Source organism: Ammospiza caudacuta, chromosome 5 (genome assembly GCF_027887145.1).
Source record: "Ammospiza caudacuta isolate bAmmCau1 chromosome 5, bAmmCau1.pri, whole genome shotgun sequence".
Classification (NCBI taxonomy): domain Eukaryota; kingdom Metazoa; phylum Chordata; class Aves; order Passeriformes; family Passerellidae; genus Ammospiza; species Ammospiza caudacuta.
The window spans coordinates 46,036,686-46,052,244 of NC_080597.1; the positions used below are offsets into that span (position 1 = coordinate 46,036,686).

A 15,559-nucleotide genomic window follows, 5' to 3' on the forward strand; every position below is an offset into this window, starting at 1 on the left:
TGTTAACATTATTAGAGCTAGACTTTTCACTAACACAGTCAATACAGTTTTAGAGTTATTTACCTAATTACAAAACCATTTGCATTAACAGCCATACAAGCTTCTAAAGCAAGATCTTGAGATATTAAGCCAACTTACTTCCAGAAAAAGAAAGTATTATGTCCTTTGCATCCCCCTGCCTCAATATTACACATTTAAACCTCAAAAGTTTGAATAAAAATTAGATATCACTAAGCAACTAAAGCTGGAGTTCTTGATATGATTATCATAGGCCAGGACTTAAAAGTCTGCTAATAAATTCCTGTGCAACTCCTGTGTATTTGCAGGAGTACATGTGAATCATACTAATCCCAGCAGGCAGTTAAAGAGTACCTTGCGTGCAATTGGCTCTTGACCTTCCATCAGTGTGTACCAGCTCACTAGCCTATTCCAGCCTTCAGTTGGCAAAAGGATGTAGTCCAGCTCATCAATGAGATGTTCCTTGAGAGACTGAGAATCACCATCTATAAGAGAAAGATTATTTTCATTTGAATACTGTAATTCTGTACTTGAGTTTTTAATGTAACATTTTTCACAAACAGCAGACAAAATATTTTGAGTCACAATTATGTTACCAGTATTGTGGTGTTCAAAGCAGGTCTTCTAAAACCATGCAGGCAAACTATCCAGTTTATGCTTAGCACACCTATTACAGGTGATATTCTTTACTGTATGAGTGACAACTTTATATTCCCATGCAATTATAAGCACCTAGTTTGTTATCATACACCACCCTAGCTTTCAGAGAAAGCAATTCATTTCTCCCACTCACTTCACACATATTCCCACATCATCATGGATACTTCCACAGCTGAAAACAAGAATGAGTAGTTAACTGTAGATTCAAGACAAAGTCTGAAGTAATTCTAAGTCAGACTAGGAAAGTAGCATAGTACAACCTCCTATTTCAAGGATCCTCTGTGCTCTGTTAAGTCACTACAAAATTACTTGCAGAGAAGGGGAGATGCTGCACTTGAGTGAAGCACAACTTGCAATCTCTTAAGGTAAGCAGAATGCTTTTATCTTTCATTCAATCCTTACTACTAGCAGCTATCTTTTAGGTCTAAGAGGTGATTCCAGATGTGAGCTACTGTGAACTTCAAACATTCAGGGCAGCTGTCCCTCTGTCTGGAAGCATCACATTGCAGCTGGGAGCATAGTGAGGGGAGAAATCCACAAGCACTTCTTCAGGTCTACATAACTCTTCACAAGATTCACACTGTATTTCCGCACTGATCTTATATGCTGAGAAGGCATAATTTGGGTTCTATTATCTCCTACAAATACCAACATTTCTTCTAATATAATTTTTTTTGGAACCATCACATAGATACCCTGATTCTGACAATTCAGTCCCTCACACACAGCGCTGTTTTCTATGATGAACAATCAGCTACTCTAAATACCTACTTCCTTGTGCCCGCTTTGGCGATGTATCTCTTCCTCTGAACATGACACGTGCATTACATCATATTCGATCTTTTTTGCACGTGTTGAGATTAACTGAAATCTCTACCTGTTACTTTTCATTGCTCTCACTTCATCCAAATGTTCTGGAAACAAGGGAGAAGCATTTAAATAATATAAGCACAACATACTGCTTCAGTTTCCTGGAATTAGTCTTTTGTAAATTCAATTACAGTTTTCCTTATCATTGCATTACACTGCAGAATATCTGAGAAAGCATGCCCATTTTAGATTATTTTATTCTTTATATCAGATGCACATTTTTAAAGAGAGGAGCATGAGAGCAACTAGAGCATCCTAAGTGCCAAAGACAAGATTAAAATCCAAGCATTTTCAGGGCCAGTTTATGCTACATCTAAAACCTAGTACAGAAGATTGTTGCTTTGCAGAGGGTGAAAGAGAAAACTATTATTTGTTGGGCATTAATGCCCTTAATTTTAAAACTACCTTTACACAGGAACAGTAGATGTCACAAGGTAACTGGATGCATGGAATCACTGCCAATGTGGAGCCACAGTTTACAACCATGAATGAGCAATAAGTGAGTTCACAACCCCTGATGTTGTTTATTTAGAAAAGGGCACTGGTAGCGTCAAAACAACAGAATACAGGTTTTCAGAAGCTTTTAGGAAAATGGCTAACATGACTTCTAGTTTGGACCACTAACCCTACATTAGACTTTATAACAACAGTAATTTTAAGCTGAACAGGTATGCAGATGAAGTTATAAATGGTACAGATGAACTAACAGTCTTTGACACAACTAGAAATCACCTATTTTTGAAGGGAAAGACACAAAAGAGAGAACAAGCTGATGCTACCTCAGTGAGGATAAAAAGATGTTGCTACATCTGATGTCAATTGAGATGTATCACCTGAACATCCCTGCCTCACAGCAAGATTTACTACAAGAATGTACAAAACATCTAAATCCTCACATTTCAGAAAACAAAACACAACACTCACCTGGAGCAAAAACACCTTAAAGTTTCTGGATGGGAGAGAAGATATAGATGTGTATGACAATACAGCACCTTCTACAAAGGCGCTGGTCAGTGTCAGACATACTCATTCACACTGACAATTAGTAGAACATGGTACAACAAGTTTTATAAAAGGTGCAATCATCTATAACATTCAATTTGTAAAATAATGAGATACTAATTACAGAAGTTCTGAATTAAGAAAGTCAAGAGCTCTTAATAAACCATGTGAAGTTGGCAAAACTGGTATTACTCTACGTGAACAAGCAGTATTATTACATTACCTGTAACTGCAAAGAAGAAAACCAATTATCTGCTCAATTTTGCATCTACTAGATTAATATTAACATCTTTAATGGACATTAAATACAGAATTTGATGTGAAAATTAAAATACGTGGAAAAGTATTCTGAGATCTGTGTTCACAAATTTGGCTACAGTTCAGCAGAAGTCAGTCGGGCCTGAGTAATCACAGCAGTGACAGAGTTCAACATCCTTACAAGACCATAAAGAAAATAGGAAATTATCCTCTATCATTTCACACAACTGAAGTCACTGAACCAAATAACAGCAGTTCTTCACTTGTTCCGGAACTCAAGTAAGGGTCTGGGCCTTATTTACAGAAGTAAGTTTTAGAGTTCAACGTAAAAATCTTATTTAAAATCAAGAATTTGGTTAAGCTACCAAAAAAAGGGAAATCATAGCAAACTCAACCCATCTTTCTGTCAACCTGACTAATTTTCAGTTCTCAAAACAGCCCAAAATCTCATCATAAACCAGGAATTTCTACATTGTTACATATTTTGTTACCATTACAAAGAATTCCAATAACTGTATATATAAAATTGTGATTTATTAGGGAAATCTATTCCAGTTCCCTTGTCACGGTCAGAAAAGAAACCAAAATTTTTACCTTTATGTATGCTGAGGTTCATTTACACTGCCAACTTCAAAAGATGAACTACCTGTGACAATTTCACACTTAATGTACTATAGGCTTATTTCACAGTGAGAGGCAGTTACCTTTGAGAAGTCCAGAGTTATCAATAGGACCAGGGTACACATTCTGATCTCCCATCTGGTATTTGTCCCAGCTGTCAAAACCAACATATTTTTTCCACTGTTTGAACCAGCGACTATCCACTAGATACCTTAAAAGGAAGAAGACATACATATTAATTACTGGCATTCTACTACTTCCTACCTCATTCATGATAATGCACCAGCCTTCACCAGCCTTGTGAAACAACAATTCTTTTCTCTCTGTTCTGCTCACCATTATCAGCATCTGCTCCCAGTGAGGACTTTAACTGGGGTCAATCAAAGACTGCACTGAAAGCACCAGGTATAGTTTTGCAAGACTGCCAATAACCCGTACCAAAGGCTGAAAAATGGCAAGTTGAAAAAAACTATTTTCCTTTTCAGCATGAATGACTGTCACCTATAATTCCTCTTCTTGATTTTCAAATTCAGGAGATTCAAATTAAATCTCTATAATTAGACAGCCCTTTAAAAAAGTGAGAGAGAACTTTCAGTAAAGAATTGTCTACTGATGGAGTTTTATTTATAACATTCAAGTGCAACTTAAAAAACTTCAGGACTCTGATGCCTTGCCAAGAACCAGAGAGTGTGTTTTCTTCCTCTGAGTTAACACCAACACAAACAGCAAATGCCCTGCTTTTGACAGAGGACTAGATGTTCCTCCTACAAATTATTATCAACATCACACTTCATATAAAGAGATTATATCTCAAATCTCAGCTCTACAGTATTTTTATCTAGATTAAACTGTTGTCACAGTCTGGCTTCTACAAAGTCCAGTGATACCTACATTTTATACTTTTTTGTCCAGATTTCTTCAAGATCAAGATACCAAATTTTATCAGTGATACTCAAATTAGTATTTATTTTTTTAAGCTACCATATGCATTATTTCTCCTTCCTAAAAGCATTCATAATCTGTCTTTCTGTTCCAAATCTTTTGCTACTATGGTAGGATGAAACTGAATTTGATTCATCTGACATGCCCTTGCCTTTATACACTACGTTTTCATTCCCATGAACGTACTCAAGGCCAAGAGCATCCTCCCTTTCTCTTCTGCTGTGGCCATCCAGCTCTATTCCATAAGAGCTGTAACTGTGTGTGGTTATGAACAGTCACCACCAAACCTCCTAGCCTTGTCCCATTGGTCTCTGCTTTCTTGACCTAAATTTGAATGAGCTATCAGTCTGAAGAAGCAAAGATATAATTTTACACAGAAGAGAAACTATCATACAGGCAAACTGCCTTTAATTAATGCTTAAGAAATTAGTGGTCCTGGAGAATCATTTTACTTTTCAAATGTTCTGTGTTAAAATGTCTTATCACACCCCAGTAACAGAGTGATTAATACACATTTTTGATACTAAAATTTAACAATGTGAGAAAGCTTGGGGTCCACTGTTCTAGATTTTAAATATTCAACCTTATCTATTTCAACACTTCATCATCTTTCTTCTTCTATATCCAATTAATTTTGCCATCAACCAAAATTTGCTGTGCAGCATCTCTTTAGGGTCCTCCTTAACAGAGATGTTGTGACATTGTTGTTTCCTAACACAAAGTGCAAAAAAATCTGTCATCATTTCCCTTCACGTTTAGGAATTCTGCATTTAGCAATCTTTTCAGACTCAAATAAGAGCTTAATATTTCTTGTATAAAGAAAGTTGAAAGGCCACTTATAAACCATGCAACTCTGTAGGTATGATAAGAACTAAACAGTACAGTCAAGTTCCTTTATCACAAAGTAGAGGTAACATGCATTACATGGAAAAGTTCAGTAAATTTATTTTGCCAAGAAAAAAAAAAAGCACGATATTTCAAAAAATGCTAGCAGACACTACAGACGTGGATTCTTACAGCAAATTACTGGCTACAGGCATGTATGTGCATGTTACATGTATATCTACATTTTACACATATTAGGTGTTTTAATGAACATTCTGCTACTTTTGCTTTAATAGGAATCTGGTACAGGTGAGAAAAGCTATTTTGAGTTACTGTTGAACATAGACACAGTAGCTGTAATCTTCTCCCTTATCCTGGTTTAAGAATGGTACTCCCCAGTTTAGCACTCTGAATTAAAAAACCCAAAACCATAAACTGCTCCCCTTCCCTCATCCCACAAAAAGCAGAGATTGCAGGCTGAAATAATAACAATTTACTGGAAACTTAAATGAGGTAAGAAAAAGAAACAGTAACAATATTAATAACAGAACTGTAAAAAGAGAGTGATTTACAAGGAAAATGCTCATCCTGGGGGACAATGAACAGTGGTGGATGGGTTTCCCCTCCTGCCAGGCCTTTCCTCATGCTGAAGCCACACCTCTCTTCTCCCAAGCAGGAGCCCTTGACTCCCACCCCTGGGGGTGGTAGAGCATAATAACCTGGACATGCTCAGGGCTGGGCTCCAGGCTCCATTCCCTCACCATGAAAAATTAACTCTATCCTGGCCAAAACCAGAACACCCCATTACAAGAACTTGCCCTTAATCAAGACATGAAATACTACTTTTCCAGTAAGATTAGAGAAAGCAGAAATTTGCATTCAAATGCCATACACTACCCTCATTTTATGCAAGAAGGATATGCCACATTAAAGATTATGCCGGGGAAGGGAAAAAAAAAAAAAAAGAGCACAATTACACCATGCTCAGTTTAAGGCAAATCAATCAACCTGCTAAAGCACTTCTGTAGCTAAAATCCAGACTTCTTAGCATTAATGGGAAAAGTAAGAATCAGAGATTTATAACTTACAGCTTTTGGCTCTAAAAACACATTCAATATAGCATTCTCATCAAGATCAACAAGACTACTCATCTGCACAAGAGAAGGGAAACCACTAGAAGGCAACTTATCAACTTATCTTTTCATCAGCATTTTAATATCCATGACACAATCAACCACCTGAAAACTAAGTATTACCCATGAGGGACATCCAGTAATTTAAGAGGAAGCTCAAGTAATGAGAACTACATCTGCTAAATCCTCATTTGTTAAATGATATTTGATCCCTTTTTAAGGAAAAAATATTAAAAACTTGGGGTAAGCACTTGGACCAGATACATTACCCTGTAATGTGTGTTGTCCCAGACACAAAAATAGAATACCATGTATTGCTAAAATACAGACAAAAATATATGTATATTAAGCTTGGTATAATGTTTTGCCTTTATTTTTGTTACTATTACCTAATGCAGCAAGGAGTTCCAAATGAGTCGAATGCTGCAGTAGTTTTTTGAACTGTGGACCTGACCAAGAAGGATACCCCAGAATTCTCCATCAAAGTTAAAATGTGTGGCTTATCTGTTTTTTAGAATTATGATTAAGAAATGCTTGCTATCTGATGGAACCAAGATTTCAGGAAATACAAATTTTGCTCTCTGGCATGTCATCAGTTTAGCTAGTGAGCAGGATAACCAACCCATCTTCTGAGGTAAAAGAAATCTGGATGATTTGAATAAAGATTAAACTCAAGAACAGTCTCAAATTTCAAGATCTTCTGCTTTGGGGGGCGAACCTTAAAAACTAAGACAACTGCACAGCCAAATGAACTGGTTAACTCTAAACCAGCAGACACCTGACATTTACAGGTATTTCAAATAAATCAGTAATTGTTTGAAGAAAATAGTACAATCAAGTCACTTAGAGCCAACTGGTCGATAACACAGAACACTGGAATAGACCCAAACCTTTACCTAAAAGTAAGCAAAAACTTGCATATACCACTTGCTGAAAATTACACTCAAATATTGAATTTTCAGTATTAACAATACTGGAAGTATCTGTACAGTTTGTTTAACTTTACGAGGTTTTTCTTGGTTATATTATGTATATTTAAAATTTTCTTTGAGCAAGTAGAATCAAAAATCTACAGAACATGTGAATATGTTCTCAGTTCCAGTCTGGCCTACTTCATTACCCAGTATTTACTTCTGAGTAGAGCTCCAGATTGCTTTATAAGATATATCTGCTCTCTTCTATAAAATGTTTCTTGCCTGTCTGAAGTGGATTATCATACACAAGGGACAGTTTACACTCCAGAGTCCTCTGGAATACCAGATAGTGGAATAAAACATGAGGAAATGGAAGGAAGCTGCAAAGGGGAAGTTCGTACTCCACATCATGAGAGGCCTGAGAGGGTGGCTGGTCACTGGAACAGGCTCCCGAGGGAAGTGGTCACAGCACCAAGCTGGTCAGTTCAAGGATCACCTGGAAAACTCTCTCAGCCACATGGTTTAGCTTTAGGCAGCCCTGCAAAGAGCAGGAAGCTGGATTCAAAGTCCCTTCTGGGTCCCCTTCAATTTGGGCTATTTGGCCTTGGCCAGTGGTCAGTCCATCTGGAGCCGGCTGGCACTGGCTCTGTAAGGCACAGGGGAAGCTTCTGGCAGCTTCTCCTAAAAGCCACCCCTGGAGCAGCCCTGCCACCAACACTGGCCATGCAAACCCAATAAAACTGGGTCACCCAATTAAATTTACCAGAAAACACCACATCCTTATGTATGACCAAATGATCAACTGTAGAGACTCAAGCCAGCCCAAAACAGGATTACCTTCAGTCTTTGCACATTAATTTACAAGTACAAAAATGTGAAGCTATTACAACACTTGAAATACACCTTTATTTCTTAAGTAAAAACTCAACAAATAATAAAAATCAATTTTAAGTTAATGGAAGTTTTAAAATTTTGCAGCAGCATGACTACATGGACATTGTTCACTGAACAAAAGAAAGTACTAGCAGGAAACTTACTAACTGATTTCTAAAATTCTCCCATGGTTTGAAACTTTGAATGTAATTCAAGTTCACAGGTGACTTACTGCATATTTTGACTTAATAAACCTAATTAACATAATAGCAACATTACACATGTACAACAGCTTTCATTCTTTACCTCAACATCCAAGTTGATAGAAAAATATCTGAACAGTATGACTAAGATCTTGGTATTTCCCACTGCTGTCAAAAGCTTCTGAATTCTTGTGACCATTATATATAGACAGAATTAAACAACATGTAACCTAGATTTATTTATAATGACTGATACTTCAGTGTTTTGAATCCAAAATTAAACCAGAAAACTTTAATATGCAATAAAGACATTTCACAGAGAGACACTCATTCTGCACTGTGTACTGCTGGGACATGGTCTCTTCTGAACAAAAGCTATTTCACTTTTAACAGTAAAACTGTGCAAATTGTCCAGAGAGATAGGTGAAGATTTTTTTTTACTCTCCTCACTGTGCATGAGTACAGATTAAGCAATACAGAGGACAAAGTGGAACAACTGTTTTGCAGAAAGCAAATTGGGACTCCTGCTTAAAGGCACAACATCTGATTTTTGTTCTTGCACAACTGCAACTATAAAAATAAGAATATAAGAAACGGTTTGTATCTGTATTTCTACTTGATTAAAGTGACAAAAATTGCTTGACCAAATACATTCAAAATTAATAGATGCCTTTAAATTCAATTTTCTTCCAGAATTAACAAGTTCTTAAAGTTCAAAATGGTGATAATTATTCTACTCTATCAGACAAACCATACCATCTTTTTATTCAAAATGTAGGTAAATCCATAAGAAAAAAGTGCAGGGGTCAAAGACAAAAAAAGATATAGTTTACCTCCCATTTTTAAGAAATCCGTCCAAGTATCCCAGATCCCTCTTCAGAAATAAGTGCTTAGCTCAACAAAATGCACCAAGATTTCAAATCAGCAAATAAAATTCTCCCTACAGCTCCTGATATGCCCCCCTGCCATAATGTGCTACAGTAGCCTAAGAGGCACATTCTTCATCCATAGACCGAAAGAGGCCTCCTCAACCAAGAGACTGACCAAAAAGTACCTTTCAGCTAAAATTAGGGGAGTGCAATTCTATGTTAAAATTTCAGTGTGAACATTATATTAAGAACAATATAAGTGTTTTGTATACCTTTAGAAATTTTCCATTTAAGTAAAGACTTTTCATTAAAAAATAATCTAACAAATCAATTTTCAGGCAAAAGCCTGGAACAAACATGATATTAACACGCTCTCACCTCACCTAATCAATTTACAGAAGAAAAATACATCTACTCATCTGCACTGTAAGCATTGTCCAGAAAAATTAAAATCTTTGTAAACCACTAGTCACATACAGCACCAATCCTTATGCAGTGAGAGAAACCTAACACCAAACTTCAACCACAAGGTTTAAAAGTCAAAATCAGCAACGTAAACCTCATTTGAAAATAAAACCCCATCCAAATCTTAATCTATCCTTGGGACCCTGACATAGTGTTCCTTGTTTCTCATTTTATGAAGTTATCAAAATAATTTAGAATGTAATTGTAAATATTGTTGAAGTGCAGGTCCATAACATTTCATCATGCCCTCAGTGAAATCCAGTAAAACCTTCCATTAACATTCAGTCCAGGCTCTGTTCACGCACAAGGCAATGATGGAGGATGCAATGTGGAGAACACTGAGAGGATAGCACTGAGAAAAAGGTACACGGCCTGACTCCTGGGGATGTCCTGTGCAGGGCTGAGCTGGACTTGATCATCTTTGTGGGTCCCTTCCAGCTCAGCATGTGCTTTGAAGTCCACAGTGTAAAATGCTATTAAAGCAAAGCACTTCAGCATCAAGGCTATCATCAATGATGGCACAGGATTATTACGTACAGCTACAGATGTACATCAGGCTTCATGAGTTTTTACTGCAGCCAGAATTAAAATGCTTTTATGTTCAGTGGGGAAATTCACTTCTGGAGGAAAAAATCCCTTAAGGTTGAACTTGTCATATCTACTGATCACTCACTGGGAAGGATTTTTACCCCACTTGTTTTTACTTACTCTCTTCAGTGACCAAGTATTACAATTGGAAAGGCAATGAAATTCCCACAGGTTAAGAAAAGAATATTTTTTTCACCATCCAAGAAATGTACTGCCTGGATAACAACAGTACACTACCTAGACTCAGCAGAATTTCAGAAGTGATGTGTATCAGACACATCTGAAAACTAAAAATACTTTACTTCTGAGGTTTTACTAACTTGCTCGCCTTAAAAACCAAGAAGAGATTAAGAATCTTTCTTATCACTCTTGTGAAGTGATGACTGGCACCAAAATTCACTGGCTAACAGAGCTCAAAATCAGCATCTTCCTTCTGGCCTAAATCTGACTAGCTTCAGTTTACATAGTGTCTTAAATCTTTATCTGTTTGTCTAAAAATTCTTATCCTAGAAGACCTCTTCCTCTTATGTAACTATTTCACAACTCAAAATTCAAGCAAAACAGACAGAGGTTCTCCAAGCTCTTCTCTGAAAGACAAGGCTTCTGCTTTCCCTATTAGATTTTGAGATGTCTGAACTCATTCTAAATGAACACCTTCCTTCACATGTGGACACAAGAACTGGACAGTAGAATGGTTTCACTATTATATTCTGTATACAGTACATATTTATACTGCTACTTGGTATTCCATATTCAAACATCCAATGATTGCATTTGTTCCCTTAGCCACTAAATAAACTCCATGTGATAGTTTTTGTCCACTGTAACTGCATAATTCTTACCCAAGTAACTTCTATATTCTCATCAGCTCACAAATTGTTATGGCAAGCAATAGATGAAAGAAAGAACAGTAGGGAAACTCTGGAAGGAAGAGAAAGAAAAAGTAGTAAAACTGATTGCTGAGCTGTTAGCTATTTTTAAGTCACTATCATGCACTTTTAGTAAAACATTCATTGGCAGGTGATACCTTAAGGTGAGAAAGGTAGTTAAATATCCCAGATCATGGAGGGACAATATGTGCAAGAGTGTGAAAGCATTTGTAATGTCATATCCAAGCTACTGTGACATTTCTGACTAAGCCACAAAAGAACAGGACCTACAGGGAAGTAAGGGCAGAAGGTGGTTTTAAAGGTAAACCCAAGAAATCACACTTTAACATGGGGAAAAAAATACAGAGATATCAGTCACGAAGTCACATACAAAAACTGACAGTCCTCCCCTCTATGACAAAATTGTTCCAAGATCAGTAACTTTCGGTATTGAAAATTGTACTTCCATGATACTGTAAACACAGAAAAACTTGGCAAGGTTCTCAAGAATATCACTGCAGCCACAAAGACATTAAATTGCATCATCAGACCAGTTGGTCACACAAATTATACTATGCCTAAAATCTGATGAACATCAACAGCTTTTCAATTTGAGAGCAGAAGGCACTGAGTGAGTTCAGATTTGCCTGCAGCTGTAACAACCAATAATTTTTGTGATTCTAAATGAGAGGGTAAAATCTCCTCATACAATAAATTCTCCTCACTCGTCAAGCATCAGTAGAATTTCAGAATACTGAGATGTAATTGTATTGGATGCTAAAACTGTGAGACATTCAATGAAATGCAGCATTTTCTCTTTTCCTATAGAGATAAGAACCACAGAACCTGAAGATCCTTTGGACAATACTGCAAGAAGTAAAACTTCTATTAATTCAGGTTCTGTGGAACAAAAGTGTAGTTTTTATACTGACCTTACTAACAAAAGTAGACAACATGACTCAAAAGAACTGATAAACAAAAGAAGTTCATTCTTGGAAAAATCTCATTTTTATTTAATGTATATTTGGAAAACTAGGATAAATGGAGAAACAGAAGAATCCTCAATCTCTCAGAGTTTAATAATTTATTAACTGGTCATAAAGAATGCAAAAAAAGACCACTGGGACAAACTAGCCCAAAATCTTGTCCCTGCAGCTGAAGCAGTTAAAAGACACTAACCTTGTCTGTCCACTGAAGCAATACAGCCTCATGCATGCAATTCCCAAGCAACTCTTAAAAAAATCTAATGGAACAAATTCTACAGCTTACTAAACCACCTGTTCAACCAGTTTCCAGTTCTAGCAATTCTTCTTCCAATACCCAACTCTAAAAATGCTGCGTTTCAAGTCAATTTTATTTCTTTCTCTCTGCAGTGTACATGATGAACAAAGAAATTCATCAGCCACTTCATAGATGCTTTTAAGATTTGCCTCTCTTTGCTCTATTCTTTAGTTGCTTTTTTCTTAGAGAAAACCCCCAAAGCTTTATACTTTCTATATGTAGCTTAGTGTTCTCTCCACTCTAAATTCTGAAGAGCATGGAAAAGACTTTTGATGTACAAGCCAGTATTTTTAAAAGGACTGCATTTGAGTGTTTGAAAGCTCACACAGAACAGGTTGGTATGGCACTCCTGAAATTTTTTTCAGCAGTATTTACTACTGAATCAATGCAATTTTGAATCATGGCTTACAGCACCTTAAGTGTTGTTTCCTTACTGATGTCCCAAAAGACCTAAAAGCCATTTACAAAATACCTCTACAAAGCACTAGGACTAAACGTACCGTTCAATTTGTGAAGATAGCTGCACAGTCAAAACATAAATCCTATGAATGCACAAGCATACACATTTATGTAGCTCCATTTAACAGCTCACGAGTAAAACTTAATGGGACTTTGCTGTAGCTTATTCAGTTTTAAAACACTTGACTTATATCAGTATCAGCCACAGCTAGATATATTCTCACAGAACATTTAGAAGCTTTTCCCACATAACTGATTCTTCTGTATTAAAATATCGAGCGTACTAAAAAAAGTAAACAGCACATTAAACTCACTGTTTCGGTCACGCCGTCAACTAGTCATAAAAGCACTATCACTTTGAACAATATTAACTGCCTGAAACATTGTTTCAGTAACTGGGAATTACCCAACAGAACCATAAAAAAATAGTCTTGGAAGACATCTATCCTGAGCACGCTTTTACTACTGCTGGTCATTTTCAGCACTACCATGTGAAATAATTTTCTTTTTCTAGTTTCTTACACTTTTCCAGTTTCAAGAGCAGTCTGTTCGTATGCCAAAACGGAACATATACTCAGCAGTATTTGAATAATGCATCAGAATGTATGCTTCTGACACATGCTGCAGTATCAACACTGTTAAATATAGTCTTTTATAGAACTGGAACAGTGAGTGATGACAGCTGAAATGAGGTGGGCTAGTTCTACTTCTGTGTATTCATAGTTAATCTTCTGTAAGTTAATGCTTCAGCCTTTGTCTTTGGGTGACAGTTTCACACAGGAAGAGATGAAGAGGTTGAGTCGTGGAAAAAGTGTCAGTTCCTTATTTTTTCCCCTCCTAAAAAAAGGTCCCATTTCCTAGCCTCATAGCACTACAACTATAAAACCTCAATTACCAAATACACGCCAAAAAGAGGTGCTTATTAAAACGTGGAGTATTCTGTTGACAATTTGTATGACATACTGAGGAATATTTCACGACTGACTAGAAAAACATAATTATCAAACGCGTCATAAGGGTCCGTTCGCACCTTCAGGGACTCTTTCTTAGAAAACCAACACGTTTATAGTCACAATAAAATTTAAACTCAAGGCTTGTCACAGCCACGGACGGGTCTCAGGGCACCTAGGCCAGAGTACAGATATCAATTCTGATAACGCGAAGGTGACGCCGGGGCCATTTCAGCCCGGAAAATGGAAGAAACGCCTGCTAGCAGAGCTCCTCTCCCCCACCTCAACACTCCTCGCTCAGCCAAAACAAGCCGGTGCGGGCTCCGGGCCCGCCATCCGGGGCTGCGGCCCGGCAGCGCGCCCCGGCAGCCGCGCCGCTCGCTCCGTGCCCTCCCCTCAGGGCGCTGACCTCGCCGCCTCCCGCCGCCGCCCGGGCCAGGCCGAGGCCCCGCCGCGCCCAGGCGGCCGCTCCCCGCCTGGCAGCAGCTGCGGGAACCGAGCGGCGGGCAGCGCGCGGTACAGCCCTGCCTCCCTGCCCGTGTCACCCGCCTCCACTTGCGCGGCAGCGGGAGAGACGTCGAGCCGCCCCCGGGAGCGGGCGGTGGGGGGGCGAGGGGAAGGAGGTCGGTCCCTCCGGCAGCCAAGCGGCCCCGGGGGCGGGAGGACGCCGCCCGCACCGGTCCACCCGAGCCCCCCCGCTCCTCCCTCACCAGGTGTCGCCCTTGCGGAGGGCGGTTTTGAGCAGCGCCGCGACGTCCGTGCGCTGGGTCTCCAGATCCGCCGCGCCTCCCTCCGCCATCTTCTCCGCCCGGCAGCGGCAGCGGCGGCAGGGGCAGGAGCGCGCCGCGCTGCATGCTGGGAGTGACGCCTGCAGGGGGTGGCCGCGGCCCCGCCCTTCCCACAAGCCGCGGGGCGGGGGCCGGAGCGGGGCCGGGCGGGGCAGCGCCCCCTCGCGGCCGGGAGGTCCCGTCCCCGGTCCCGTTCTGTCCCGTTCCGCCCCCACAGCGGGGAGGGGCGGGCTGGCGGCATTTCCCTCAGTGCCTTAATTGGAGAGCGTGCGTAATTAGAGCCCTTACGCCTCGCTGCCGGATGAGTGCTTTGGATCACCATAATTGCTATGATCATACCCTCTGTGTTGTGCAAATACCGTGGCGGGTTCAGATAGTCGGTGTGAACTCGCATTACCTTTTGCAGACCTTCGCAGAAGCAAGCGGATGATTTGTTGAGTTTGTTTCAGTCGCTCTTGCCTAAACCTTGTACAATCAGTGCAACCTGTTGCTTGGCATGTCACACACACAAAAAAAAAGGAAAAAAAAAAAAAAAAGAAGGCCACATATCCACTTATTACATTACATAACCAGGTTTCTCTTTGTCTTCACGTCTGTACAGATATTTCAAAGAATCAGAATGGTTTGGGAATTTAGGGCTAGGGTGCTGGTTGCAAACACTTGAAAACAAGAGTTTGTTCTTGTGGATCTAGCTAGTGTGTTGTTATGAATAAGAAGCTTGACTAGGCCAATATTCAAGCAGCAATCAATTTATTATTTAATATGGTAAAGTATGAGCAATACAGCGCTGGGTACAGTGGGGGGAGTTTTCCCTCCAACTGCACACCGATAATTGATGGTTACAGGTATTTATAGGGGTACTCATCACCTTTTTCAGCAGTTTCTATTTCCAATTTTTTTACTCTTCCGCAATTTTTATTCCAAATTATTACATCATGATTCTATACACTATTGTGATCTTAGTTTCTCGG

The 15,559-nt window shown here is 39.0% G+C and overlaps 1 protein-coding gene across 3 annotated transcripts in view; it reads right to left on the bottom strand.

The window, feature by feature from the left end:
• The window catches only part of USP15 (ubiquitin specific peptidase 15), a 60,740-nt gene extending 46,124 nt beyond the window's left edge, over positions 1-14,616 (bottom strand). For all 3 annotated transcript variants that reach the window (XR_009274797.1, XM_058805993.1, XM_058805992.1), the window contains exons 1-3: positions 14,511-14,616; positions 3,513-3,640; positions 373-503 (exon numbers count right to left, since the gene is read on the bottom strand). Coding sequence is in view for 2 of the 3 variants with exons in the window: in XM_058805993.1 (XP_058661976.1) it covers positions 373-503; positions 3,513-3,640; positions 14,511-14,599 (348 nt within the window). In the remaining variant the exon portion in view is untranslated. The remainder of the gene's footprint in view (positions 1-372; positions 504-3,512; positions 3,641-14,510) is intronic.
• Positions 14,617-15,559: the final 943 nt, after the last annotated feature.